Source organism: Schizosaccharomyces cryophilus (genome assembly GCF_000004155.1).
Source record: "Schizosaccharomyces cryophilus OY26 unplaced genomic scaffold supercont4.1, whole genome shotgun sequence".
Classification (NCBI taxonomy): Eukaryota; Fungi; Ascomycota; class Schizosaccharomycetes; order Schizosaccharomycetales; family Schizosaccharomycetaceae; genus Schizosaccharomyces; species Schizosaccharomyces cryophilus.
Genome location: NW_013185624.1, coordinates 1,764,838 through 1,791,749, shown reverse-complemented (window position 1 = coordinate 1,791,749; position 26,912 = coordinate 1,764,838). Strand labels below are relative to the sequence as shown.

At 37.6% G+C, this 26,912-nt stretch overlaps 11 protein-coding genes across 11 annotated transcripts; 6 read left to right on the top strand and 5 right to left on the bottom strand.

Moving 5' to 3' along the window:
- The first annotated feature begins 40 nt into the window (after positions 1 to 40).
- Positions 41 to 549, top strand: SPOG_05399 (uncharacterized protein). Its single transcript, XM_013166634.1, has one exon. It carries the CDS (start codon positions 148 to 150, stop codon positions 373 to 375), a length of 228 nt encoding a protein of 75 aa, XP_013022088.1. The 5' UTR covers positions 41 to 147; the 3' UTR covers positions 376 to 549.
- A 140-nt stretch (positions 550 to 689) lies between these two features.
- On the top strand, positions 690 to 3,326 carry SPOG_02915 (ubiquitin carboxy terminal hydrolase Ubp14). The gene is made up of 3 exons (XM_013165576.1): positions 690 to 820; positions 901 to 1,044; positions 1,093 to 3,326. Exons 1-3 carry the CDS (start codon positions 725 to 727, stop codon positions 3,187 to 3,189), a joined length of 2,337 nt encoding a protein of 778 aa, XP_013021030.1. The 5' UTR covers positions 690 to 724; the 3' UTR covers positions 3,190 to 3,326.
- Positions 1,578 to 7,313, bottom strand: SPOG_02917 (monopolin-like complex subunit Mde4). Its single transcript, XM_013165578.1, has one exon. It carries the CDS (start codon positions 7,165 to 7,167, stop codon positions 5,923 to 5,925), a length of 1,245 nt encoding a protein of 414 aa, XP_013021032.1. The 5' UTR covers positions 7,168 to 7,313; the 3' UTR covers positions 1,578 to 5,922.
- Positions 3,476 to 5,890, top strand: SPOG_02916 (ubiquitin-like conjugating enzyme Atg7). The gene is made up of 7 exons (XM_013165577.1): positions 3,476 to 3,719; positions 3,766 to 3,871; positions 3,927 to 4,259; positions 4,327 to 4,761; positions 4,802 to 4,957; positions 5,000 to 5,424; positions 5,469 to 5,890. Exons 1-7 carry the CDS (start codon positions 3,523 to 3,525, stop codon positions 5,770 to 5,772), a joined length of 1,956 nt encoding a protein of 651 aa, XP_013021031.1. The 5' UTR covers positions 3,476 to 3,522; the 3' UTR covers positions 5,773 to 5,890.
- Positions 7,314 to 7,605: 292 nt separating the features above from the next.
- Positions 7,606 to 12,854, bottom strand: SPOG_02919 (NAK protein kinase Ppk30). The gene has a single exon (XM_013165580.1). The coding sequence runs from the start codon at positions 12,379 to 12,381 to the stop codon at positions 9,589 to 9,591; it is 2,793 nt and encodes a 930-aa protein (XP_013021034.1). The 5' UTR covers positions 12,382 to 12,854; the 3' UTR covers positions 7,606 to 9,588.
- On the top strand, positions 8,263 to 9,170 carry SPOG_02918 (Pal1 family protein; the record flags this gene model as incomplete). Its single annotated transcript, XM_013165579.1, has 3 exons — positions 8,263 to 8,376; positions 8,414 to 8,756; positions 8,800 to 9,170. 3 exons carry the CDS (start codon positions 8,263 to 8,265, stop codon positions 9,168 to 9,170), a joined length of 828 nt encoding a protein of 275 aa, XP_013021033.1.
- Positions 12,855 to 13,744: 890 nt separating the features above from the next.
- Positions 13,745 to 19,708, top strand: SPOG_02920 (TATA-binding protein associated factor Mot1; the record flags this gene model as incomplete). Its single annotated transcript, XM_013165581.1, has 2 exons — positions 13,745 to 15,317; positions 15,387 to 19,708. The coding sequence occupies 2 exons, from the start codon at positions 13,745 to 13,747 to the stop codon at positions 19,706 to 19,708; spliced, it is 5,895 nt and encodes a 1,964-aa protein (XP_013021035.1).
- Positions 19,709 to 19,718: 10 nt separating this feature from the next.
- Positions 19,719 to 21,665, bottom strand: SPOG_02921 (F-box protein Pof2). The gene is made up of 3 exons (XM_013165582.1): positions 20,248 to 21,665; positions 20,067 to 20,206; positions 19,719 to 20,027 (listed from the first exon to the last, which is right to left on the bottom strand). The coding sequence occupies exons 1-3, from the start codon at positions 21,451 to 21,453 to the stop codon at positions 19,964 to 19,966; spliced, it is 1,410 nt and encodes a 469-aa protein (XP_013021036.1). The 5' UTR covers positions 21,454 to 21,665; the 3' UTR covers positions 19,719 to 19,963.
- SPOG_02922 (usp family protein) lies at positions 21,603 to 23,117 on the bottom strand. Its single transcript, XM_013165583.1, has one exon. It carries the CDS (start codon positions 22,728 to 22,730, stop codon positions 21,807 to 21,809), a length of 924 nt encoding a protein of 307 aa, XP_013021037.1. The 5' UTR covers positions 22,731 to 23,117; the 3' UTR covers positions 21,603 to 21,806.
- Positions 23,118 to 23,560: 443 nt separating this feature from the next.
- On the top strand, positions 23,561 to 26,382 carry SPOG_02923 (cytoplasmic arginine-tRNA ligase Rrs1/Mrs1). Its single transcript, XM_013165584.1, has one exon. The coding sequence runs from the start codon at positions 23,747 to 23,749 to the stop codon at positions 25,601 to 25,603; it is 1,857 nt and encodes a 618-aa protein (XP_013021038.1). The 5' UTR covers positions 23,561 to 23,746; the 3' UTR covers positions 25,604 to 26,382.
- SPOG_02924 (uncharacterized protein) lies at positions 25,912 to 26,277 on the bottom strand (the record flags this gene model as incomplete). The annotated part of the gene is made up of 1 exon (XM_013165585.1): positions 25,912 to 26,277. One exon carries the CDS (start codon positions 26,275 to 26,277, stop codon positions 25,912 to 25,914), a length of 366 nt encoding a protein of 121 aa, XP_013021039.1.
- Positions 26,383 to 26,912: the final 530 nt, after the last annotated feature.

Here is a 26,912-nt window from a genome sequence, read left to right as displayed (position 1 = left end):
TATAAGGCATTTTGCAGACCTTGTAGTTGTTCTTTAACCACGCACCTTTAGGAATGTATTAATTTATGAAATAAAAGCTTACATTATGGATATACAAAATTATTTTTTTAACCTAAAAAGGCAACCTTTATATTAAGTTAAATTAAAATGGAAATGAGCTTTCAAATACTGGCGACTATGAAGTTAAACATACAACCGAGTGATAACTGGGCGAACATAGCTGTACACAGTACAAATAGAAAACTGTGTTTGCCTTTTAATGTCTCGGAAGAGGATAGACTGGTGGAAGAAAATCGGTACTCTGTATTACATTATGAGTACCTAATCTTTTCGCTAGTAACATCTACCTTTGCTTTCATACAAGATAGACTTTAGGGTAAGACAAAAAGATTGGGGTTTGACGGATTTGCTTCTACGAAAAGCTAAAGATACCGCATTGTCGCGATGAAAAAAATACGATACATGAAAGGTTTGTCAATGCAACTGAAGAGTAGAGAAGATAGGAGTTTTTTTTGAATTGAAGTTCATACATTGCACTACTGTGAATAGAAAAAATCTGTAAATTTAGTTGTCTACGAGTTAGTAAACAAGCTTGGATATTGTGGAAATAGAGTATGTTACTTGGCGTAGGTTATGGGTGACATTTGTATATTCATAGGAAGGGCACGTAAATAGAGGAATTGCACTTGCGCTTTACTTATTTCATCCAATATAGGACTCGTTGATGACTTGCGATCATATAACAGAAGGGAACGTTGGTATTCCTAACGGATATCAAACTGTGTACCGAGAAGAATGCGTTCGGTGTTTTGTTTCTCAGGTAGGAACTAATAAGCCAAAAAGGACATTTTCCACAATAACAATAAGGAAAGGGATGTAAATTTTTGCTAACCTCTGTAGGATTCTGAAGCTGGGATTGATCTTTGTTTAGCTTGCTTTGAGTCTGGATGTGGACCAAACGATCATAATCATTCAAAAACTCACTTCGATCAAAAGCAGCATCCTGTTATGCTGAATATAAAAAGAAAACCAAAACCAAAAACAGTAAGGAATTACCTTGTAGTGCTAAGCTTAACTGACCTAATATTTCAGTGTGAAGAGCCCTTGCGAAAACTTACTAAACTAGAAATACGAGAAGAATCTGAAGAAGATATTTACGATTGGTTTTATCAGCCTCATTGTCTAATCTGTAAAACAGATCTGGATATCCAGCAGCCTTTGATTTCAGCATCTTTCCAAGCAGTTATTAAAGCACCAAAAGCCTCTAATAAAAGTCAAGTAAAGGCATGGGAGAATGAAATTGTTCCATGTGAGCATACACTTTGTCTTCAACCTCAAGCTGATGAAATTCCTAACTTAAAAGAAACTAAATGCTCTAACTGCGATCTGAAAGATAACTTATGGATGTGCCTTCATTGCGGAACATTAAGCTGTGGACGTAAGCAATATGGAGGAGGCGGTGGTAATGGGCATGCCATAGAACATTTTGAAAACAAAAAACATGCTGTTTCTGTAAAACTAAAAAGTATTACACCAGATGGCCATGCTGATATTTACTGTTACAACTGCGATGACGAGAGAATTGACCCGTATATTGAAGACCACCTGGCTGTTTTCCAAATTGACATAAAGAAGCTTAATAAAACAGAAAAGTCATTGGCAGAGCTACAATTAGAGCAGAATCTAAATTGGGATTTTGGAACTTCTGAAGAGGAGTCAGGTTCTACTCGTTTGTTTGGACCAGGGCTTACGGGGTTAAAAAATCTAGGAAACAGCTGTTATTTGGCTTCCACTATGCAGTCTTTGTTTTCCATTAAAGAGTTTGCTAGATTTGAGCTGGATTTATTTACTACATGTAATTCTACCTGTAAAAATCCTGCCTCTAATTTTCAGTGCCAGCTTTCAAAGTTGGCTGAAGGTTTATGCTCTGGTAAATTCTCCAAGCCAAGCGAGCTTGGACGTCAAACAACCGGCTCTTCTCCTATGCTTCCTTTCCAAGATGGTTTACGACCTTATATGTTTAAAGACATCATTGGTCAAGATCATGCAGAATTTGGTACAGCTCAACAGCAAGATGCCTATGAATTCTTAGTTTATCTTTTAAATTTGATTCGTAAAAACAGCGTTGGAAAACCAGATATTTCTACTCTTTTTGATTTTGAAATTGAACAAAAATTGCTTTGCCTTTCGTGTAAACGTGCACGTTACTCGACATTTTCATCTCAAGGGCTCACAATCCCTGTTCCACGAAGAAAAATAGGAGAAGAAAATGGCGAAGCAATTTATGAAGAAGTAACTCTGAATGAATGTTTAGATAAGGCGGTCGAGCCTGATAGTATGGAATATACTTGCGAGGCTTGTAAGAGTAAACAAGGGGCTACAACTCAACTTTCCTTAAAAACATTCCCTAAGGCTCTAGCTTTACAAGTGAATCGCTTTGATATCCAGGCTTCCCAAGTTAGAAAATTGGGGATTCCCGTTAAAGTATTGGAAGAAGGACTGTACAAGCTAGATCACCTCCGTGCGAAACCTCGACCCGAGGATGAGGAATTACTGCCTGAAGGGTCTCCTACAATCGATTGGAATGAACAAGCCATAGAACAACTTCAAGCTATGGGCTTTCCTTTAGTTCGTTGCCAAAGGGCCATGTTGGCTACGAACAATGCTGACGCTGAGACAGCTATGAATTGGCTTTTCGAGCATATGGAGGACCCTACAATTGATGATCCTATTGACCTGTCTGAACTCAAGCAAGCAACTAAAAATAATACCGTCTCCAATGATAAGATCCAATCTTTACGTGAATTTGGATTCTCAGAAGTACAAGCTAAAAGAGCACTCTTGGAAACGAACAATGACGTTGAAAGAGCTGTTGATTGGATTTTTAGTCATCCCGATGAGACGTATGAAGAAACAATAGATGAAACAGGGGAATCAATGGAAGCTGAAAAAGTTAAATGGGATTCAGAATCTTTGCCCGCAAGTTACCAGTTAAAAGCAATAATCAGTCATAAAGGTGGTAGTGCACATGCAGGGCACTATGTGGCATTTATTCGAAAAGAAATTGAAGGTCAAGATGTTTGGGTTCTCTATAATGATGAGAAGGTTTTAAAAGTGTCCTCCTTGGAAGAAGCAAAAGCTACCGGATATGTCTATATATTGGAACGGGTGGACAATGTAACAGCGTAAGCATGAAGCATGCCAAATCAAAAGAGTAAAGTTCTGAACTTAATTGGTTCTGTTTGTCTAAATAATCAGTAAAAGTTTAATGATATTATTTCCAGCTTGTTGAACATTTACAGACGAATATGAATAAACAATACAGCAGTCGTCAATAAACTACTGATTATTGTTTCAAATTCCATAATTTTAAAGTTACTGCAGTAAACGAATGTTTGTTTACACTTTGTATTTGAAGTGAGAAGTATAACGAGTCTTAATGAACACTATGCATGGAGGTATTGAACTGATGATACAAACAATTACTTGCAAGTGCACATATCCAAGGTATAGAAAAACACAATGGAAATGCTCATTGGAAGAGCATTGCAATTCCAATCCTTCCATTCTTCAGTAGATGCCATCTTTTGGCACCAGTTGAGCAGTTACAAAGTTGAACAACAGAAATTGGACGCGTCGCCGGTTGTTATTCATGGACGATTCAACACATACTCACGAAGCGCAATTTCCATTGTATTTGGTAAAGCACCGGAAAACAGGTATACTGAGAAAGAATGAAAAGAAAGACAAATATTGACTGAGCAGCTCGATCAAAGAATGTATTGCTGAAGGTACTTTAATCAATGCTAATACTCAACAAGAGTTTGTGGAGGCAAATGTTAAAGAAATACGTGAAAGTATGGGAAAAAAGGTAAGGTATTATGCATGCGAATAATGTAAATCACACTTGACTAATTGTTTGCTAGTTACTGGAGTCAATTGAAAAGGATACGGTAGCCGAAAAGCCAAACGAGTTGATTCAGTTTTTACTTTTTTCATATGCAGACATAAAATCCTATCGTTATCATTATTGGTGCCTTTTTCCATCTTTAAAAAATACATCTCTCTGGATCGTCAAGGGTTCGCAGCCTGCAGAATCCGTCATTCCTTCAAATATCATCTCGCCTAAAATTCTAGAGTTTTGGAAAACCTCGGATTTTACACAAAGATCTTTTTTTATTGTTGCAAAGAACGAGAATGGCCGATGGCTTGTACTTCCTTTGAAAGAGTTGCCAAGGTGCCTTAACAATAGATTGGATGTACGTACTAAAATTGTTACTGTGCAACAATTTGAGTTTTCTTTCTTCTTGAAATTAACCTTTTTAGTATTTTATTTTCGTTGTAGACTCGTTTCAATTACAAGAATATCCTTCCTGGCCTACGCGAAATCTCCTTGCTTATCTTTCAATTAAATTCAATCTGGAGAAAACGAGAATAATTATGTATCGAGATGGTGTGAATTCGGATAGTTTGTCCAGAAGTATATACTTAGATTTAGTCAGTCAAAAGAACCAGGATTCCTCTCAACCTTTATCTACTGTAGGTTGGGAACGAAATGGCAAAGGTCAGTTAGGTCCTAGGGTAGTAAACTTGTCCTCTTTAATTGACCCGGTCTTACTTTCCGAGTCCGCTTCGATGCTCAACTTGAGCTTAATGCGATGGAGGCTCGTACCACAGCTTAACCTTGGTATAATTCAAAATACCAAATGTCTTCTCCTTGGTGCTGGAACTTTGGGTTGTGGTGTAGCTAGGAACCTTGTGGTATGACTTTGGACTTTGAAGAAAACGCTAACAAATATAGTCTTGGGGTGTGCGTCACATTACTTTTGTTGACTACTCGAACGTAGCTTATTCCAACCCTGTAAGACAATCATTGTTCACTTTTGAAGATTGTAAAAGAAAACACCCTAAAGCTCAATGTGCAGCCTCTAGGTTAAAGGAAATTTACCCAAAAATGGTAAGACGACAAGCCATCTTAAGTCTAAAACTAACTTTTTAGTTTTCTGAAGGCCATTCAATAAGTATTCCGATGTTAGGACATCCAATATACAAGTCTGAAGTTGAGAGAACCAAGAGAGATTATCAGACCTTAGAAAATCTTTTTTTAAGCCACGATGCCATCTTCTTATTGACAGATACCAGAGAATCGCGCTGGCTTCCGACAGTTATGGCTACATCATTGAACAAAATCTTAATTAACTCGGCACTTGGTTTTGATAGCTGGCTTGTTATGAGACATGGAAGTTTGTCTCAAGGAGAGAATCGTCTTGGCTGCTACTTTTGCAATGATGTTTTTGCTCCTTCCAATTCTGTGATTGACAGAACTTTAGATCAAACATGTACAGTAACACGTGCAGGATGCACCAATATTGCAACTGCAATAGCAGTGGAATTATTTGTTAGCCTTCTGCAACATCCAGATGGGTACGTCAAAGTTATATTCAGCTCTAGATATTAACCTTTATTAGGATTGGTGCCCCAGTATGCAACAAAGACGCTACGGTTCTGGGTGAATTACCTCATCAAATTCGTGGTTTTTTACATGATTATAGTTTATTTAAAATATCTGGAAAGGCTTACCAACAATGTTCCGCTTGCAGCGAGTGCATTATCAACGAATGGAAGAAGCGAAAGTGGGATTTTGTTTTGCAAGCAATTAATGATTCCGATTATGTGGAAGAGTTATGTGGCCTGCGGCTGGTACAGCAGCTTGGCGAAAGAGCAGGAGCCATGGAGGAATGGGATAGTGACAACGAAAGTATTCTGGCATAAGAGTATGATATTATGATAACCTTTTTAACGATTCTTTTTAATGTAATCTGAAGCAAAATGTGAACAAGTTCTTAATATACAGATCATTATAACACTAATTAAATTAATATTAGCAACAATATTTGTCAATTAAACAGTCCAAAACGTAAATTAGACACCTTTTTTCATCTTAAACTTGTCCTTTAAAGCAACAAGGCTTTCAGATCTGGCTTTTGGAGGACTTATCGTTCGAGGCAGGGTAACTTTCGTCTGAAGTGGAACCTCCATTGTCATACTTGTATCAGATTCATCCAATTCCTCAAACTTTGTTGTATTGTCCGTTTCGAACTTTCTTTTTTTTCTCGTGGGCAAAGGTATCTTAGAAGGAGTAAGAGAAGAAAGCCGTCGTGAAGACGCTGGATTTTCTTCTGCGTTTCCACTATCTATATTATTATGATCTGTCTCTTTTCTTGCACTTCCAATTAAGGAAGAATCTTTATTAGGTGTTTGGGTAGTCGTAGTAATACCAGATCTGATCGTAGGAGAAGCTTGAGAAGGGCTAGATGGTAACCCTACAATGGCTGATGTTCTTTGAAGGTAAGGAGTAACACGAAGAGGTGATTTTTTGGGGGGACTTCTCAAGGCAGGACTCAATGGAGATTTTGTATTTGAAGAAGTAAGACCAGGGGTAATAAGCGTACTTTTACTTCGTTTTACTTCGTTTTTTCTTAGTTTCTTACCTTGAGTTGCTACTTTCGATTCTAAGACTTGTAGCCGAACTTTCCAGTTGGACTCTTCTGTTTCCAGTTTGATCTTCCATCTATTTAACTCTGACTCTTTAGCCGAGAGCGCGCTATGTAGCTTATTCAAATCAGAATCTTTTTCTTTATACGATTTCTTTAGTTCTGTAATTGTACGATGAAGACGAGCGACTTGTTCGGCATTCGACGATGATAAATTAGTTTTGTCCGGTGACATGTATGAGGCTTTCGACTCGGCGTGTTCAGAGTCAGCATTCATCAATGGCAATTCTTCTTGTCCAGAATTTTCCAAATTTAGTTTATGCAACTTACTCATATCTTCTAAATTTTGTGATATGTTTGCTTCTAGTGAAGAAATTTTACTTTTGAGCTGAACAATATCAGAAGTCAAAGAACCATTAACTTCTTCGAGTTTACTGGCTCTTCTATCATTCTCCTCGCTTTTCTGTCCTCCTTCATTTAGCTGTAACAGTAATTTGTTTGCATGATTTGTAGCTTCCAGGCAGGTCGTCCGTAATATATGTGATTGCAAGCCATGTATGACATTAGAAGCTTTTGTCAAATAGAAATTTAATTCCAGTTGACATTGCAATAGCCGATTCTCTGCTTGGTGCAAAGAGTTTGTATGCTTCTTAGACAGATCTTCAACGTTCATATATTAAGCAAACCACAGTGAAATGAGTGGAATATAGTCACCTGAAAAAGAAAAAAAGTCTATGGTGAAAAGAATTTTGTCCTACTGTTTCCTTAAAGAATAAAATTGATAATAATTAGGAAGACGTAGTATTGGGGTTGAAGGGCAGTATGAAACTTGCATGTGTGTTAGTATGTAGACTTTCCCTTATTGATTTAAATTAGAAATGAATTAATCTTTAGCTAAGGCCGCATAATAGTTTTAATATATTGTACAGCTAGAAATAAATCTCATTTGTTTTGACTACGAGCTTCGAAGCTGAAAGGCGCTCAATCTTTTTTTCGCGGCTTTACAGACGATTCACTTGATTTACAAAATAAATTTTGAGTAGGGGGTCTATAATCAATACCATTCGTACGTGTCTTGAATTCATGGTTTGCTTTATAATATCATTAAGCTGTTGGTATCTCTGAAGATGAAGGCTTTTTAAGTAAAGCCAAATTCATTGTTGGTAGTTTCCTTTTATTTATTTATTTATTTATTCATTACCCTAAATTGGTCTATAATCGAGAGTGCATCATTTATATTTTCATTCAGAGATATTGAAGGTCTCTCTACTTAGCAAAATGAAAGACTTAGATATAGGAAATGATTCTTGTCTGTATTTGAAGCAATTTGCACTATCCAGTTCAATTTCATAAGCCAGGCCAGTCCTTATTTAAAATCAAATATTCAAAAGAGAGGAAAGCTACTCAAGTATCAACGATGCCCACTGTAAAGTTAATGATTCAAAAATAACTATTTTCTTTTCTTTCCTTATTGAATGTATACGCGTTTGTATTTCTAACGCTACATTGATATGAGTAGCTGAGACGAAATTCCACTTTTGTAAAGTTTACATCGTCACCATCGTGCCATGCTAAAACTGCAGTTGAACGAGTTTCATTTCTGTTATATTTCTTAAGTAAGATATAAAATAAATGTGACATTTCTGTGACGCAATTTACATTGCTGAAAGTGTCATCCAAAAGTAAACAATTAGTTTATACATATAGGATGGACTTCTCTCCGATGTGAGCAAGGTACCTTTCAACATTTTCTACCTCAACGAATAAAATGAAGGATAGCAACCCCTTTTCCGAGTCTTCATATAGAAACTTTGCTGGAGACTCAATGAAGGAACCATATGTAGAACATGACAACGAGTTTGCTAAACTCGGTTACCTGGTGGTAAGTTCAAAAAATAAACGTAAGCTAATATATTCAGTTTCGCTCATTTGTGCAAGACGATGACAATATTTCAAACAGGCCCGAACGAAGGCTTTCACTGAATACAACAAGTTTGAACAGATATCTAAATCATCAGGATTATCCTTACGATCCGGTTTCTATGCAATATCATGTCGGTCCTCGGTTAAACACACGATCATTGCGTGCTAAAAATAACCATTTAAGGAAGCAACCTGCTGTAAAACCTAGACTTATCATCGAAGATACAGCGTTCAGTAAAAGATCTAAGCAGAAAATTTCTCCTGGAGGAAACGTTGCTATGCTCGGTTATGACAGGATTGATCAATTAGATACATCAAATTCCTATCTGGGAAATTTCGGTATGCAGCAGGATATAGCTAAAATATTGTATCTAACAATCAGGTGTTCACCATGATGGCCCATTCGAACCGTGTTGTAAGCACCGAAACTTGGATATTAGTACCAGCCCGGTCGCTGCTTTTTCGGAAAACAGTGAAGCAAACAGTTTAAGCACTTTAATTCCAAAAGATCAATCTGTAGAAGATTTGGCTTCAGAAAACGGGATATGGGGAGGCGTCAATACTAATACTTATGGTTCACCGTCATATGTTGAGCAAGGTAGATCCAATTCTCTTAACCAAGAAAGCGAATCCTTATTGAGTTATAATGATGACACACAACAATCAGAAAGCCGTTTACAAAGAAAAGCTTCACTCTTGGGCCGTTTGCGACACAACTGTAAGAAAAAATTCTCTAGTGGCACTACAAAGTAAAGTCACCTTTGTTTCTTTCCAAATCATTCAAGCCTTTTATTTTTCATAATTTCATCGTTTTTTGTTATCTTTACTTACTTTAATCAATGTCCTCAACCAACATTTGCTTAATGCATAGCGTTCATTATCATAACTATGCCAATTCTTTTCAATTCTTCAAAACTTTAAACTGTTGTACAAGAGAAACGCAATAACAATAGCAAAAGGATACTACGACCAAAAAGCCCTGAAAAAGAACGCGTAATAAAACGATTAGAGTTGTACTTTATGAGTAGTACATTTAGGAATAAGAATTCATATTATACCATAGCATACTCGTAAACGATGATAAAAAACTAAAAGGCATTTAACATAAATTATCATTCAAACATGAATCAATATCGTAGCAAAATCATTACTGCATATATAGTTTTTTCCATTAAGCATCCAGAGGATGTCCACGTAGGTTTGTTGGTTTCGGTAAAGGTCGTTCAAGACTAGGTCTTTGTGAATTAGGTAATCTATAATCGCCATTATCACTGTCCGAAAGATCATCCAAAGAATTTTTTGTGCCTTGATCTAACAATTGTCGAACTCTCTCTTGGATTAAAAGAGACTTCACTGGCCTAACCAGTTTCGGTTCTTGCACATTTCTCACAACCCGACTAAAATCGGGCTTATTTACACTAATCGCTCTCTTGTTCGTTTGACTAGGATCAGTAAGATTCCGATATTGACGAATATTTTCATGGACTTGGGGTAAGTCCTCGCTTTCTACTTTCCAATCATCTGAAGGTTCTGAAGATTCAGACGGACTTGGACTATGAAGCGTAAAGTCTGATTTTTTCAATGGTGAATCACCGGTTTTTTTGGGTGTTTTATCATTTCCAAATTCAAACTTTTTAAAGGCATCACCAAATTTACCAGACAATAATCTGGAAGCATGCCCTTGCTTTTTGGGCTTGCTTATATTAATTGCGGATCGCAATTCCTTCTTATTCTGTTCATTAGTTTTTACCTTTTCAAGCTTAGCAGTAATTGACTTTTGTAATCTCTGGGTACGTGAAATATCTGAGGAGTTTTGACGACCATGAGCTCCCAAACTTTTTAAAAATTCAACATTCGACTGAACTTTGTAAGATTCACTCTCAGGTGAACTTGTTCGCTCATGTTCATCATTAACAACAACTAGATCTTCAACACCTTTAGTAATACTCCTATCATAAGAGGAATCACTTAATAGGGTTCCTTGATCCTGGAAATCTCTTTCTTCAGAGTGTGATAAATTATTCGTTGAATCTGAAAATTCGTTATTAAAATCCCTATCCATATTGTCTTCCATTCTCACGGGTGTATGAGATTGACTTAACTTATGAGGCTTCCAATCAACAGACTTTGACTGAAAAGGGCGATGATCTTGAATAAAATCTTCTGAGTTAACGTTGTCAACACCCTTTGGAATTTGAGCAATTCCTTTTTGACTAATCGTAAATGAAGATAAAGGAGCATGATTTTGAGATGATTCTTGGTACTTATTAGCAGAATAAGTACTTAAAGAGGGAAATTGGGGAACAGGCGATTTTATATTTGACACATGCTTTCGCTTACCCGTGGAAGTGGTGTAATTAAGGTCCACTTCCTTGTAAGGAATGTTACCAGGTGAATGAGGGCTAGCCAATCTATTTTCAGACAATGACGGTATTAACGTTGAGGAAGTAGATCGGTTGATAACATTGCCATCCTTTTTAGTATCAAGTAAAGGAATCGGCTCAGCAATTTTGGTGTCATCAACTTTGTTATTTAACTCGTCGACACTTGGATAGCGAGAAAGAATATCGACTTCATCAATTTGCTTTTCGCCTTGCGAATCATTATGATTAGAGATGACAGTACGTTTAGGTAAAGACTCAGAGCCATCCAAACTCGTTCCCATGACTCTTTGACAAGATGAAGTGATATTTCGGTTATAGTTGCCATTAGAACTTTTGGGTGATATAAATTGTTCATTCGGGCCAAAAATGTGAGAGGACGACGTTCTACTCGGCTGACTAAACGACTGGTTGGAAGATTTTGGTGTTATACTCGGACGAGAAATAGGTATTGGAGGCAGAGATCCATGAGAGGGCACAGAGGTAGAGGGCTGCAGTCGACCAGAAGGTGTTCTTAAAAGAGGTGCTTTTGGTGGGTTAAAAGTTGATGCATTTACTCCTCCATATATGTCGGAAAGTAATAGAGGTGTGCCACGCATTTCCATAATTTCCTTTAAGCTTTGATATATGTTGGGACGATGAGAAGGCTGCTCCTGAAGACAGGTAGCAATGAACCTTTTCATGCGGTCACTGTATCTCGGAAAAGGCGGGAAGGAGAATGAAGCTTTCAAAATAGCAGCATTTCCGACGCTTTCAAATGGTGTTGTGTAATAGCAAAGTTTGTAAGCAAGAACACCGATTGCCCAAATGTCGCTTTTCTCATCGATACCTTGTTGACGACTTAAATCAATCATTTCTGGGCAACGATATTGAGGAGTCGTATAAGCAGCAATGTTTCTCTCGACAGAAGATCTCGATTCCGGTGTGGTAACAGGCGGTATTGGTTCACAAACACTACCAAAGTCGCATAGTTTATATGAATTCGGAGCGACTAATAAAACATTTTCAATTTTTAGATCCCGATGAATTAAAGGTGGATCTAAATAATGCATCGCAGCAACTGCATCGCACACATCCGCTAATATTTTCAAGATTTCACCTTCTGTTAAACGGGCTTGCAGCCTTGTGTTCATGAAATCAATGAGACCGCCCCCTGCACAAAATTCCATCAGTAAATAGACCTCATAGCGATTTGCTGAATTGGAATATAGAGCGTTCGAATCTATATAGTTAACAATATGGCGATGGCCCTTAAGACGTTTCATAGTTTCAATTTCTCCGTGTACCAATTGAAGTGCGGCTTTATCGGGAACGTGAATGCGTTTCAAAACACAACACCGCTTATCTTGGGTTTCTACGAGATAGACATGCGAAAAACCACCTTCACTAAGATATCGCATGACAGTGACCGTATGACTGCCGACAACAAGTTTGGTGTTTGCTGGGATCCTTGTGGAAAAATCAGTTGGGATGAATGCAGAAGTAGCAGGAGGCATATAAGCCAGGTTTGAAGGACCTGCGGCCCTAGATGTGGGCCGAAAGTCTTCCCCTATGATTTGATTTTTCGACCAAACTTCTGTCATGAGTTATATAGGAACAAGTTGGTTTTTCTTTCTTCAAAGGTTAAATCTAACACCGCAGATACTACTAACAAAGCTTTCCTGTTTGTGTTTTCACCAATTTAAGAAATGAAAGAAAGACGTCAAGAGTTGATGAAAGTTCTATAGCGCTGACAATTCTAGCACTACACAATCGATCACTGTTTTCTTATACTAAGATACGAGGGGTGGGGCCCCTGCTTTGTAATTAATTGGTACAATACTAGTAATTCCAAATCAAGCAAAACGAAATGATCCTCGTAGACCGGACCAAATGTACCACTCAATTCGCGTGTACGAATGCTTTAATGGGATACAGAATTCCTTCCAACTAAATGAATTCTTTCGCACGTTTCTAAAGAAGTAGAGAGGTAAAGTTTCCGCTAAATATATATTTGCTCAATGAAGCGACCAATTTACATAAAAATAGTCTCAACTTCTCTGGAAGCAGCGTAAAGGTTTGTAATGGCTAATTACGATCTGGAATAGAGCACAAATAGTCTTAAGGTACTTGAACGTCTTGTTACACAGCTTCGTTGCAGCGTTTTTTCTCTGTATAACAGAGCGCAACGGCACATGAATACTTGGGCCTCATGAAAGACGAAAGCCAAAAAAAAAAGGTCAAAAATACATAATAATCATTTAAAAAACTTACTATTATATATATTTCAATTCTCTTAATTTAATTTGGATAAATAAGTGTATCATTTTTACTAAAAAAAATTATTTGGGTTAGGGTTTTGCGACTTTTTTCAACGTTTGCTGGCTCTGTGAATCGCATAAGTACCACATGAGTCCCCAGTTAGTAGGGGATTCAGTACCGCCATTGCTAGCGCGACACGAAGCACTAGTTAATAGAAATAGGTAAATTATGCAACGTTAATAGTTCAAAACTTCATTATTCAAATACAAAGAGAAGTTTGTAAACTAATTGATTGAATTGACGTTGTAAAAGGATTGGAAGAAGGCCTTTTTCCCTGCAACAAACGCTTGTAAATAAAGGATAGTATTCATAACTCTTGTGTTGGTGGCTATATTTATCCAAGATAGCAATCATCGTTCTTAGCGCAATTGGAATAGGCTGTTATTTTTACTCCGTTCTGTTTTTATAATTACATTAGCTCCTTTTGTCAAGTTTCACACCTCAGACATCTCATCTCTTGTTTGCCTTAGTGTTTGCGAGGAAAAGGAAGAATTTTTTCTTTAATTATTTGGTTTGTGTACATTTTACGAAAACAAAAGGCATTTATATACTTTATCGCGTGAATTATTCATTCATCACTGTCTATTTGACTGTTGTTGGAAAAATATTACATATACTTTATACATTTTGTAAACGAAATCCTATATGACTACACGCTTGGATCGATTGGTAGTGTTGCTGGACAACGGTTCTACATCAGTCGTTCGTGAAGCCGCTGCAAAGCAGATTGCTGATATTCAAAAGGCACATCCAGTTGAGCTCTATAACTTATTGGGTCGAGTCGTCCCGTACTTGAAGTCGAAGAACTGGGACACTCGCGTTGCAGCTGCAAAAGCCATCGGAGGCATCGTTGAAAATGTCCCTGTATGGAATCCTAATGAAGAACCTGTAAAACTCGAGCCTAAAGAGGAAGAAGATCAGGTTGAAAACCCCAGTCTTTCTTCGGCAACGAACCCGAACCAAAAAGAAGAGTCCAATTCTGCTGCTAATATTACATCCGATGATCAAGCTCCTAAAGTAAAAGAGGAACAAGTGGACCAGCCACTGGATCCTGCAGATTCAGCACAGCAACCGAAGGATACCCAGAGTGACGACAAAGAGCAAGTCGCTCCTGTGTTGCAGGATTCTGAAGAGAAGCGGATACCTAGCCGTTTTCATTCTTTCAGTAACTTAGCACCCACAAAAGACTTTGGAACCGATTCTTCTATATCATCGGAACTTAACTCCAAGTTCGAAGGTAGCTTTCAGAATTCTTTGCTTTCCTTTGATAATTTCAATTTGGAAGATGTTATGAAGCACGGTACGAAGTTGCTAGGTAGTGCCACTCGTGACTATGATTTTACCCCATCCGATACTTATTCTTCACATTACATTCATCAATTATCCAATCTCAAAAATCGTTTAGGGCTCGCTGGCGAGTATTTAGACGATGAACTTATGCATGACTTGAGTGATCAACCTTCTCTCCACCATAGACCTTCCCCAGCATCTCTACATCCAGAGCAAGAGGTGAACCAGTCTTTAAACGGCGCCTCCGATAGCCCTAATGAACCAGATGATTTGTCGCATTTATCTGCTCGTCAACGTAACGCTTTAAAACGCAAAGCCAAGCAAATGAAGAGCTCTCAGAAAGTTCGTGTCATCGACGTGGCTCCTAATTCCAATCAGCAACAATCAAAATCAGCCAAATCGGAACCCAATTCTGCTCCTGAGTATAACTTTACCTCTCAATCTCAATCTGATCGACTCGTTGTGGAGCATAAAGCCCCAGTTGTACCATCTGCTGCTGTTGCGGTTACCAGCGACTCCGTATGGCCTTTTAAAACTCTTGCTGAGCTGCTTTTAGTGGATATGTTTGATCCTGCTTGGGAAATTAGACATGGTGCATGTATGGGCTTGCGTGAAATCATACGCTATGCAGGTTTTGGCTATGGACGAGAAATTGGTAAAAGTTTACAAGAAAATGACGAACTAAATACTAAATATTTTAATGATCTTTTATGTCGTATTGCTTGTGTTTTTGCTTTGGACAGGTTTGGAGATTATTTGGCCGATCAAGTCGTTGCACCAATACGTGAATCTGTTAGCCAAGTTCTAGGTGTTGCACTCATTTATGTGCCTGATACGTCAGTTCATTCGATGTACAAGGTACTCCATTCGTTGGTTTTTCAAAATGAATTAGGCCTGAGTCACAGGGTTTGGGAAGCTGCACATGGTGGTATGCTTGGTATTAAATACTTAGTGGCAATGAAGTACCCTATGTTCTTTTCACAACCATCTTATTTAGACAGTCTAATTGATATAGTTATTCAGGGTTTAGCTAATAACGATGATGATGTTCGTGCGGTCAGTGCATTGACATTATTACCTGTTGCTGATAAACTCGTCGCTGATAAACTGGATTCGTGCAGTCAATTACTTAACGTTTTATGGGATTGTTTGGATGATGTTAAAGATGATCTTTCTTCGTCAACGGCTAGTGTCATGGACCTTTTGTCCTGCTTATGTTCTTTTCCCGAAGTGATGGAACTTATGCAAGAAAATGCAAACTCTGATTCAAAACGCTCTTTCAGGACTTTGGTTCCCCGACTATTTTACTTGATGCGTTATACTCTCAGTGGTGTTCGTAGATCTGTGATCTATGCTTTAAGTAAATTTGTTCTCATTAAAAACCCCAAGTTAAATAGCTGGATTACAGGGTTAACTTTACGACTTTGTTTTCAGAACGTTTTGCTTGAACAGCAGGATGACATTTTTCAATCTTCTCTTGATTTAGCGCATCAAATTATAGACTTCTTATATTATCATGGATCAGATAAGTTCACTGAAATGATGAAGCCACATATTGAATCTATGCTTAAAGTCACCATGACTCCCATAGGTTCCACCCGGCATCCCTATCCAATTGATACGTCGTTACTTATAAAACCTTCTGGTCAACCATATGCAGTGCGAAGCACTACACAGGATCGTAACTCTAAGTCTTTATTCGACTTACCCTCTCGTCGAAAACAAAGAAGATATGCCGAATCTGATTCTGGTTCATCATTTTCATACTCTGTTGATGAACCTATGTTGAATGGTGATGTAGAATTCGTCGGTGAAGAGCGTATGTTAAGATGTCGTTTGGGTGCGGCTTCCATTTTGGGTGCAATTTTGGGTCGCTGGAAGAGAGATGAAATACTTCCTATATTTGAGTTGCCTTTAAAATTATGCCTTTCTTCCGCATTTTCTACTCCTATTATGCTCTGTTCAAGATTGATAGAAGAATTTTTAACATCTGAAGATTCCACCCTTACCACTCAAAAAGAAAAATTTCATCAGATGCTTTGTGACCAATTTGCTACTATTCCTCGCGAAACTTATGCTAATTTAGTGCCACAGCTACATATCGTGAGGGCACAATGCAATGCTTTGTTGAATACATTTGTGGATTTAGGGCGGACCTCTCGTTCCAAATTACCTGTCTTAGCAGTTGTTGTGAAGGGTGATGCAGATGCTGGTCCTAATGCTTTCGGCATTGATGATGCGGAGAAAATTATCGGCCCTACATTTGAGTCATTGTTTAGCATGCTCTCACCATCGCAAAAGTCCGTCTCTTCTAAAACCTTTAATGAAATGAAGCTACTTGTCAGCGATGAGATATCAATTTATAAAACTCAAAAAGATACAATCGATATTCAATGTGCGGCAGCTCTCGCTTCTGGTATAGTCTCTTATGAGAAATTACCTAAGAAACTAAATCCAATCATTAAGGGTATTATGGAGTCTATAAAAAAGGAAAGTTATTCTTGTTTACAGACACATTCAGCAATGGCGATGATGAAATTAATATCTTCATGTTATAAAGAGTCTCGCCAAAATATCTCTGAAAAAATAGTAAAGAACTTATGTGCTTACGTTTGCATGGATACTTCTGAAACTCCTATCTTTGAAGAATTGGAAGAGCAAGGTATTTTGTCAATTTCTAATAGCGAATCCGAGATTGAAGATATTGATGGTGAGAAATTAGGTAAAGATGCTGAAGGAGACATAGGTGAGCGTCGCAAGGTTCGGTCTGGCAGTTCCGAAAAGGAGGCAGCAATTCTTCAAAGAGTAGGTGCTCAATTAACACTTCAGTTAATGGCAACAACTTTTCGTAATCGTCTCTTCGAAGATGTTCCTGTTTTGTCACAGTGTTTGTTCGTTCCTATAAAACGATTCACTAAAGAAGGACTCCCAGTGGATGCAAACGGTAAAAAGGACTCTACTTTCGGTCAAGATTTGCTGGATGCCATGTCTATCCTTCGATTCTTGGTTCCCCATTTACACGTTGATTTATACGGTTACGTAACGGACATTTTACCTCATTTACTTTCGGCTGTATGTTCAGAATACAGTTCTATAAGGTTTATGGCTGCAAAATGTCTAGCATCAATATCTGATTCTGCTGCAGCTGGTTCAAAAGCACTACGAATGCTAGTAGAGAGTATAGTTCCTTTACTGGGTGATCCAACTAATACTACTCACAGACAAGGTGCTATTGAATGCATTTACCAAGTGGTACAACGCCTTGGCGTTCGTATTTTACCTTATGTGCTGTATCTTATCATTCCGCTTTTGGGTAGGATGAGTGATTCCGATAAGGATGTGAGAACTCTAGCTACTTCATCATTTGCAACCCTAGTCAAGTTAGTACCTCTCGAAGCTGGTATTCCTGATCCTACTGATCTTCCTCAAGAACTTATCGATAGCAGAGAAAAGGAAAGACGCTTTCTTGAGCAAATGCTGAATCCTTCAAAAGTTGATTCCTTCGTGATGCCCGTCGCTGTAAATGCCGATCTTAGAAAGTATCAACAGGAAGGCGTTAACTGGTTGGCATTTTTAAATAAATACGAATTACATGGCATCCTTTGTGACGATATGGGTCTTGGTAAGACGTTGCAAACGATATGTGTTGTAGCTAGTGATCATCACAATCGTCAAAAAGCTTTCGAAGAAACGAAAAGTCCCAAGTTTGCTCACGCACCTTCTCTAGTTGTTTGTCCATCGACTTTAGCTGGGCATTGGCAACAAGAACTATTAACATATGCACCATTCTTGAGGGTTCTTTTATATGTGGGACCTCCCACTGATCGCACAAAACTTAGAAAGCAGCTTAAGGTAGTTGATGTTGTAGTAACATCTTACGACATATGTCGAAATGACATGGAATCTCTTGTTAAAGTCGATTGGAATTACTGTGTTTTAGATGAAGGCCATGTCATAAAAAATGCCCGTGCCAAGCTTACAAAAGCAGTCAAGTGTTTGAGATCGTACCATCGTCTCATTTTATCTGGTACTCCAATTCAGAACAACGTTTTGGAGCTCTGGTCTCTATTTGACTTTTTGATGCCAGGCTTCTTGGGATCTGAAAAAATATTTCATGAAAGATTTGTGAAGCCAATCGCTGCAAGTCGAGATGCAAAAAGTTCTTCTAAAGAAAGAGAAAGAGGAACGTTGGCTTTGGAGGCCATACATAAGCAAGTTCTTCCTTTCTTATTACGTAGACTAAAAGAAGATGTCCTTGCTGATTTGCCTCCTAAAATCATTCAAGATTATTATTGTGAGATGAGCGATTTGCAACGAAAACTGCATAATGATTTTATCTCTCAATTAAATGTAAACGAGGAAATAGAAGTTGATTTGGATGAACAAGAAAACAAAAAACCCGCTAAAAAGAAATCTTCGAAGGGACACATCTTCCAAGCTTTGCAATACATGCGCAAACTTTGCAATCATCCTGCTCTGATCTTGACTGACAAGCATCCTAAACGTGTTGAAATTACGAAGCAATTAGAAAAAGAGCATAGTACTCTTCATGATCTAAAACATGCCCCTAAGTTACTAGCACTTGGTCAATTGCTCAAAGACTGTGGTATAGGTGATTCTTCGTATAATGGTACTGGGGTTGATTCAACACTGGCTAATCCCGTGAGTGAACATCGAGTACTTATTTTCTGTCAACTTAAGGACATGTTAGACATGGTAGAAAAGGATCTTTTAAGAGCTACTATGCCCGAAGTTTCATATATGAGACTTGATGGTTCTGTTGAGCCTACCAAACGCCAGGAGGCCGTAACAAAGTTTAATAACGATCCTTCCATCGATGTCTTGTTATTAACAACACATGTTGGTGGTTTAGGTTTAAATTTGACTGGTGCGGATACTGTAATTTTCGTTGAGCATGACTGGAATCCTATGCGTGACTTGCAAGCAATGGATCGAGCTCATCGTATCGGGCAGAAGAAAGTAGTAAATGTATACCGACTAATTACTAAAGATTGCCTTGAAGAGAAGATTATGGGTTTACAGCGATTTAAGATGAACGTCGCTTCTACTGTTGTTAATCAGCAAAATAATGGGCTTGCTTCTATAGAAACAGATCAGATACTAGATTTGTTTGACAGCAATGCCGATGAACAGAAAGCGGATGAGAAGAAAGAAAAGTTTTTGGACACCAATAACCAAGGTCTAAGTGCTACTTCAAAGAAAGCATTAGAAGGATTACCGGAAATGTGGGATGAATCACAATACGACGAGTTCAATTTGGATGGGTTTATATCCTCCTTATCCAAAGAACCTCAATAATTAAAACTGATGCCTCTTATTTAAATTAGTTATTTTCATGTTTATAATTATAACATAAGTTGTACAATAGAAGTTAATGCCCTTTTATAATAAATTTAAGTGAAATAATAGTCAAGGACAACAAGTAATAAAGATTGCAAGTAGGGTTCAATTACGAGTAGAATCCATAAAACATTACGATATCAGCATCAAGCACGAGTACGAAAGTCGAGAGAAATCAGACATCTTAAAATATAGTTGAAAATGAGTTCGTAATTAAATAATTTTTTGATTTATATAGTTTCTAAACAAGTCAATCTCCTCCCTTGTAAACGCACAGCTAACTGTTAGAAAAACGATATAAAATCTCACTACTTACAAGATTGGAACCTGAGATGGATTAATTTCTTTGGGAATAGGTCGAGAAAAGGCTCGAAGCTCGGTACATAAAATCGAACTTATACCAGTAACGCTCAAATGTTTAAGGTTTTTACAATTGAGCATTAAATAACTAATCGACTTTCGAAGTGTTAGTATTAGTTCGGATATATTCAGCATACCTTTGGTGTTAAACCAGTACAGTAGGAAAGATGGATGCGTTCTAGAAACTTTGAGCTACAGTTAGAGAGATGGATTATTGAAATGTCAGTTAAGAATATGCACTTGACCAGACCAACTCTTTGTAGGCGAGGAAGTTTAGCTATTTCAGCAACAGAGCTGTCAGTTAACCGAAAACAGCCTCCAAAATCAACGTATGCGAGGTTTTTGCATGATTTCAAAACGCTTATAATCCCTAGATCGGTTACTTCATAACAATGCCCGAGATGTAATGAGGTAAGATATGTTTTCAAATTTGAGATTCCTGCCAAGGCCGTGTCTGTGAGTTGAATGCATTTAGTCAAGTACAGAGTTTGCAGTCTTGGGAAACATTCACAAAGCTTGAGAACATGATTGTCTGAAAGTTCAGAAAGACCAGTTAAATTAAGACTCCTCAAGGAACAGAATTTCGAAGGGGAAGTATAGTAATCCATGAAGTCAGTAAGATAAAAGCACCCTGACATATTCAACTCTTTCAAATTTTTCTGCTTCATAAGGGCTTTAATTAGCACGGATGGATCCTTCATGTTTCTGCAACCACTGATGTCCAACTCTATTAGGTCACCATATTCACTCAGCGTTTGCAAAGATTTTTCCGTTAAGGATGTGCAATCATTTAATTTGAGTTTTTTTAAGTGCTTGCATTGCACCAATGTCTCTTTCAATTGCGAGTCATCCAGAAGAGCACATCGAGAAAGTGACAATGCTTTTAACTTTTTCAGCTTTGGTAGAGCATCTAACATAGTTTTCGTTGATAGTTTTGGTATCCCACTCAAATCCAATACCAAGATGTCTAGATTGTTTAAAAGTATAGAACTAATCATGTCATCAGTTAATCTAGTACAGCCAGACAAATTTATCCTTAAAAGATTTCTTGCTCCTGACAATAACGATAAATGCCCATCTGTAACGAAGTTGCTCACATACGAGAGATTTAGCTTTCGGGAGTGCATACAGTAATTTTCAGCGTTTTTGAATGTTTGAAGAGCTTTTGAAAAGGTTTGAAATTCTGGTAATGTTTTAAAGACTAACTTCTCCCATAGAAATGGCAAAATAAAGCGACACCATACAGAATTCACCGTTAGACAATTGTACAGGTCGGGCACGTCCATGTATGAGATTATTTTATAGCAAATTTCGTTAGGCAAAGAGATATTAGAGCTCATCATCTTATAAGTTATTTTCAGGTTCAACAATTCCAACGAAGGAAAAGCCTTAAAAAGGTGCCAAGTGAAATGTAAACAAACATACAAAGCATAATCTACAACATGCAGAAGGCTTATTACAGGTAAACAGAATAAAATATATATATATTTAAATAATATTAGTTAAAGAATCACATAAGCATGAAAGTCATTTCACATACATTTATCGAAGGCTTTGAACAGCTTGTGTCCTCATAATATTTATCCAATCAAGAAAGTCATTAAGTTAATAGACTAGGAAGTAACATAAAAAATTCGTGTAATGTGTTAGAAAGGCATTAATTTTCAGAAGTTAAAAAGGGTAATCACAGATAAAATTAGCGACCGCTCTTCTCGAGAATTTCCATATAGGACTTTCTTGTTTTATCTTTAAGGCGCTTATTTTTCGAACGCAGCCTCTTTCTATCAGGTCGTACTACAATCACTGGAATCGGGCTTTTTTGTAAACAGAATTTGGAAACACTTCCGCTGGACAAAAGGGATTGGAAACTGTTAAGAGGTTTTCCCCTGGTACCTACAATTAAGCTGTCGGGGGAATAAATATGAATAGTTCGAAGAATCATATCTTGAGGCTTCCCGACGACAAGCTCGACTATTATAGATACAGCTTTTTCTTCATCAACTTTCTTGAGTAAAGTTGCCATCATGTTTTCGGCCATTAGGCGGTATGAATCTTCATCCGATAACTCTTCTGCCATTCTGGAAGAAGGATCAATGACTCGCAATATAACCACCTCATCGTTGTCAGATAAAAGAGATTCAAAAAGATACTCCACAGCAAATTCAGAGTATATATTTTCATCCAGCCCACATAGAAAAGTTCGAGATGCTCGAGTCCATTTATAAGCTTGATGTTGAGTTTTTAAAGTTAGAGAAAATTCTGAGGCAGCTTTATTATTAAACGTATCAAAGGAAATTCTTCTAAGAAAATGTGGACTTGGCGGAGGAGAAGCTAGGCTGCTCGCCCGAGTATATGGGTATTCCGCAAACTGCGGCTGTATGAAACCAGCACCCTGAGCAGCAGCAAATGTGACAGAGTTTTTAGCTACCGGACGAAAAACAGGTTTATCCATGGATGATCTAGAGCTTCTAGTAACAGGGGTTACAGGCTCCGAATGCGCCTGTCGCTGAACATTAGTGGAAATGCTAAGCTTGTTTTTCTCTTTCGATTCAGGACGAGGAAGATTTCCGAACGAAATTCCTTCTTTAACATTTCCATTTATACCTGACTGGTCTGCCATACCAATGTATTAAAAACGAAAAGTATACTCAGAACGACCAATGACAAAAAGTAAGATCTGAATGGGAACACAAGAAGAACAGGAGATACAGTGACCAGATTCGTTGTATGTAGATTTTTAAGGTAAAAAGACGAAAAAAAAGGCTTCAATGGTAGCTTCAATGGTATTGAGCGGTAAGATTGAAAGGAAAAGTCTCTGGTACGAGCAATGAGTCTGTTTACCAGGCTAGCAAGCAGAGATAATACGAATTAGCAAAATAAATTTCAACACTTTTTTTAAAAATCAAACTTCCTGTTTGTCTTTACTTCTGTTTCGCTTGGCTACTGTGTATGGGTAGAAAGCTAAGGTAGATGAAAGTAAAGCCACAAAAATTTCCATGTATACAAGGAGCGTTGTGAAGCGAAAATACGTTAGTCTACTTATGGAATAGTCTTTAATAATCTATATCTGCAATTTTAAGGAGACGTTTTCAGGCCTTTAGCCGTTTTATACACCTATTATTCAAAATTTTGTCTCTAGCTTGGTTGCTATCGATTGCTAAAGGAGAATATGTTAAGGAATGTTAAAATTTGCTTTCTACGCCATTTTAGGATGCTGAAATGACCAGGACCCTGATAGTCGATGGCATTAGAAAAAAGGACTACTTTCGTAAACCATAGGTAGAAGAGGTTACAGAACCCGTGAAAATCAAACTTATATTTCTTTATTTTATATTATTGTCTCTCACTTATTCCATAGTACGTGAAGCGACTTTATACTTTTTAGTGTGCATGGATAGTGTTTTTGGTTAGGAAAAAACTTTTTCTTCCTTTACCACACTTGCTTACTGACGGGAAGCCAGAACCAAAACATTTCCTCATTAGACTTGTCAATTGATAAAATTGGCTTTAAAATTTGAAGGTATTTTTGTTTCATTGGCAAGGTTCAAGCTGAAGCCAAAATTTCGCTTTTCCTCTAAACATTTAATTCAACGAAACATTTGTGGATTTAGACAGTATCACAGATTCCCAAAAAAAATGGCAGCAGTAGACCAACTTACGATAAATTTACAATCCTTAGGATTGCAAGATCATACGCTTCTTAAAGAAGCTGATGTTGAACACAATCCTATTGATCTTTACCGCAGCTACATTGCTAGTGAACTTTCTAAAATCAGCGGAGTAGATACTTCTCTTATTTACCCTGCTTTGGAAACATCTATTAGCAAAGACTCTGCTGACTTAAACCTACCGGTTCCTCGTCTTCGTGCAAAGGGTGGTAAACCTCAAGAATTGGCTGCTAAATGGGCTGAAGAATTCCCTAAGGATTTGGTAGATGTTGTTGCTAATGGAATCTTTTTACGTTTCAATTTTATTGGTCCTTCCCTTACCAAATTGGTTTTGCCTATGATTTGGAACCAACGAGAAGAGTATGGTCGTAACGAGTCCGCTAAGGGAAAGGTCGCCGTTTTTGACTTCAGTAGTCCTAACATTGCTAAACCTTTCCACGCTGGTCATTTGCGTAGTACCATCATTGGTTCTTTCCTTTGTAACTTGCATGAATCCCAAGGTTGGAAGGTCCATCGTGTCAACTACTTGGGTGATTGGGGTAAACAGTTTGGTTTGCTTGCCATTGGTTTTGAACGTTATGGAAACGATAAGGAACTCGAAGAAAACCCCATGCGTCATCTTTATGATGTTTACGTGAAAATTAATGCTGATGCCACCGCTGAAGAAGAAAAGATTCAGCAAGAAGGTGCTGAAGCAGAAAGTAAGGGTGTTCCTTACACTCCCTTTGCTACACTTCATGACAAGGCTCGTGAATTCTTCAAGCAAATGGAGGCTGGCGATGAGCAGAGTCTTAAGACTTGGTCTCGTTTCCGTGACCTTAGCATTGTCAAATTGAAGGAGACTTACGAGCGTCTCAACATCAAATACGACGAATATGATGGTGAATCTCAGGTTTCTCTTCAACTTATGGATGAAATGATTGATCTTTTGAAAAAGAAAAATCTTGTTGAACAAGACAATGGTGCCTTATTAATTGATCTTGCCAAATTTGACAAGAAACTTGGCAAGGCGGTTGTCCGTAAACGTGATGGTGCCACCCTTTACTTAACTCGTGATATTGGTACTGCTGTCAAGCGTTATGAAAAGTATAAATTTGACAAGTCTGTCTATGTTGTTGCTTCTCAACAAGATATGTACTTTGCTCAATTATTCAAAATTCTTGAGCTCATGGGTTTTGAATGGGCTAAGAAGTGTGTTCATATCAACTACGGTCTTATTCAAGGAATGAGTACTCGAAAAGGTAAGGCAATTTTTTTGGACGACATCATGGAAGTTGCCAAAGAAGAAATGCACAAGGTTATGCAGAAGAACCAGGAGAAATATTCTCAAATCGAAAACCCCGAAGAGGTTGCTGACATTGTCGGTAAGACTGCTATCCGTATTCAAGATTCTACTGGTAAACGGATCAACAACTATGCTTTTGATTGGTCTCGTATGACCTCTTTTGAAGGTGATACTGGTCCTTACCTTCAATATGCTCACTCTCGTTTGTCGTCTGTTCAACGTAACGTTGACTTTACTGATGAACAAATGAAGAATGCCGATTTGAGTTTGATTACAGAGCCTGAAGCTTATGAATTGGTTCGTTTGCTCGGCCAGTATCCTGATGTTTTGAAGAGTGCATTCCGTTTCCAAGAAACTTCTACAGTGGTTACCTACCTTTTCAAATTGACACATGCTGTCAGTAAATTGTACGATATTCTTTGGGTTAAGGGTCGTGAAGAAAACTTGCAACTTGCTCGTCTTGCACTCTTTGGAGCTGCCAAACAAGTTCTGAACAACGGTATGAAATTGTTGGGCTTGACTCCTTTGGAGAGAATGTAGATTGCAGAGAAAAAAAATCAGTTTTTGTGATAATTTAATTGAAATTTTTTTAAAAAAATATCTAACTGTAGAGAGATGGGAGAAGCAAAGGTTGTAGATTCCGATCAAAGTTTTGAAAGTGATTGAAAGATCAATATTAAGAGGTTTGACATTAAAGGAATGGCTTTCATTAGATAACGGAACAATTTCTTTTCGAAAGTTTGATATCAGTTTTGGAGTGAAAACAGCAATTAGAGCGAACGGAAGCAAAACGATCAGCTGTAAAAGAGAAAACAATATGATGGGAGCAAAATGGTAGCGATCAGAATTCAACTATTGAAGCATTCTGGTTGTTGCATGGCAGATAGTGCAAGAGCGGATGTAGTACTAACTAATGTGGGAGGAGAGATTTGAACAGACTTTTGATTTGAGCATCTTGTTTTTTTTTGAGATGTAAATAGACGGTTAATGAAAGACTTGAGAAAATTAATGTTTCTTTTAAGGATATTTTTTGGGGACCGGATAGATGGACGCGGTTGAGCAGGTTTTTGCTCTTGCGCTAAGGGAATATTTTCTTTCAGAAAATGGGTTCGAATATCCTTTTCGAAAATGGGATCCACATACACGGTTGAATGGACTTTGTCTGCATATTCAGCGGCTCCAGCAGTAATCAATTTTCGGTTTCGAACGTTCATTACGGAATAATGAGTAAAAGCTATTAAAATAAGATTTAGATTTTAAGACTGAAAATGAAAGTATAGAACCTGAAAATCTCAACAAATCCCAATACAATTCTGTTAGCACAACTGAGGCAATTCAAATAAATAAATATCTCTAAGTAGAATGAACAAGTAAGAAATCGTTTCCGAAATTTAATATAGATGCAGAGAAATGAAAGAATTGAGAAGTAATGATCAATTTAAATTTCTTTTGATTACGGACAACGAAAGGAGATGCTTTACAAAGGAGTATAGTATATTTCAACAACAAAACCGATTACAAAATTGTGGAAGTTTTGCGTAGATGTGAAGAAACTAAACTTCCTAATTGATATATGCAAAGAAAAAAAGAAGCACGGATGAACCAAATGGTCCATATATGAACGTGAAAGGAAAGGAACATATGGAGGGGGAAAAAGTAACAAGAACTCTTTCAGCTGATAGAACGATATGAAATTCCCTTAAATAGATTCAGAATGAAAGAAGCAATGAAACTGTTGATTTGACGTGCTTGTAAAATATGTCCCTTCATTGCAATTGAGTCATCCTGTCTCTCATAAGGAAACCATCACTTTCGAAATAGATGGTTGCAGCCAGATCAAAAAATTATT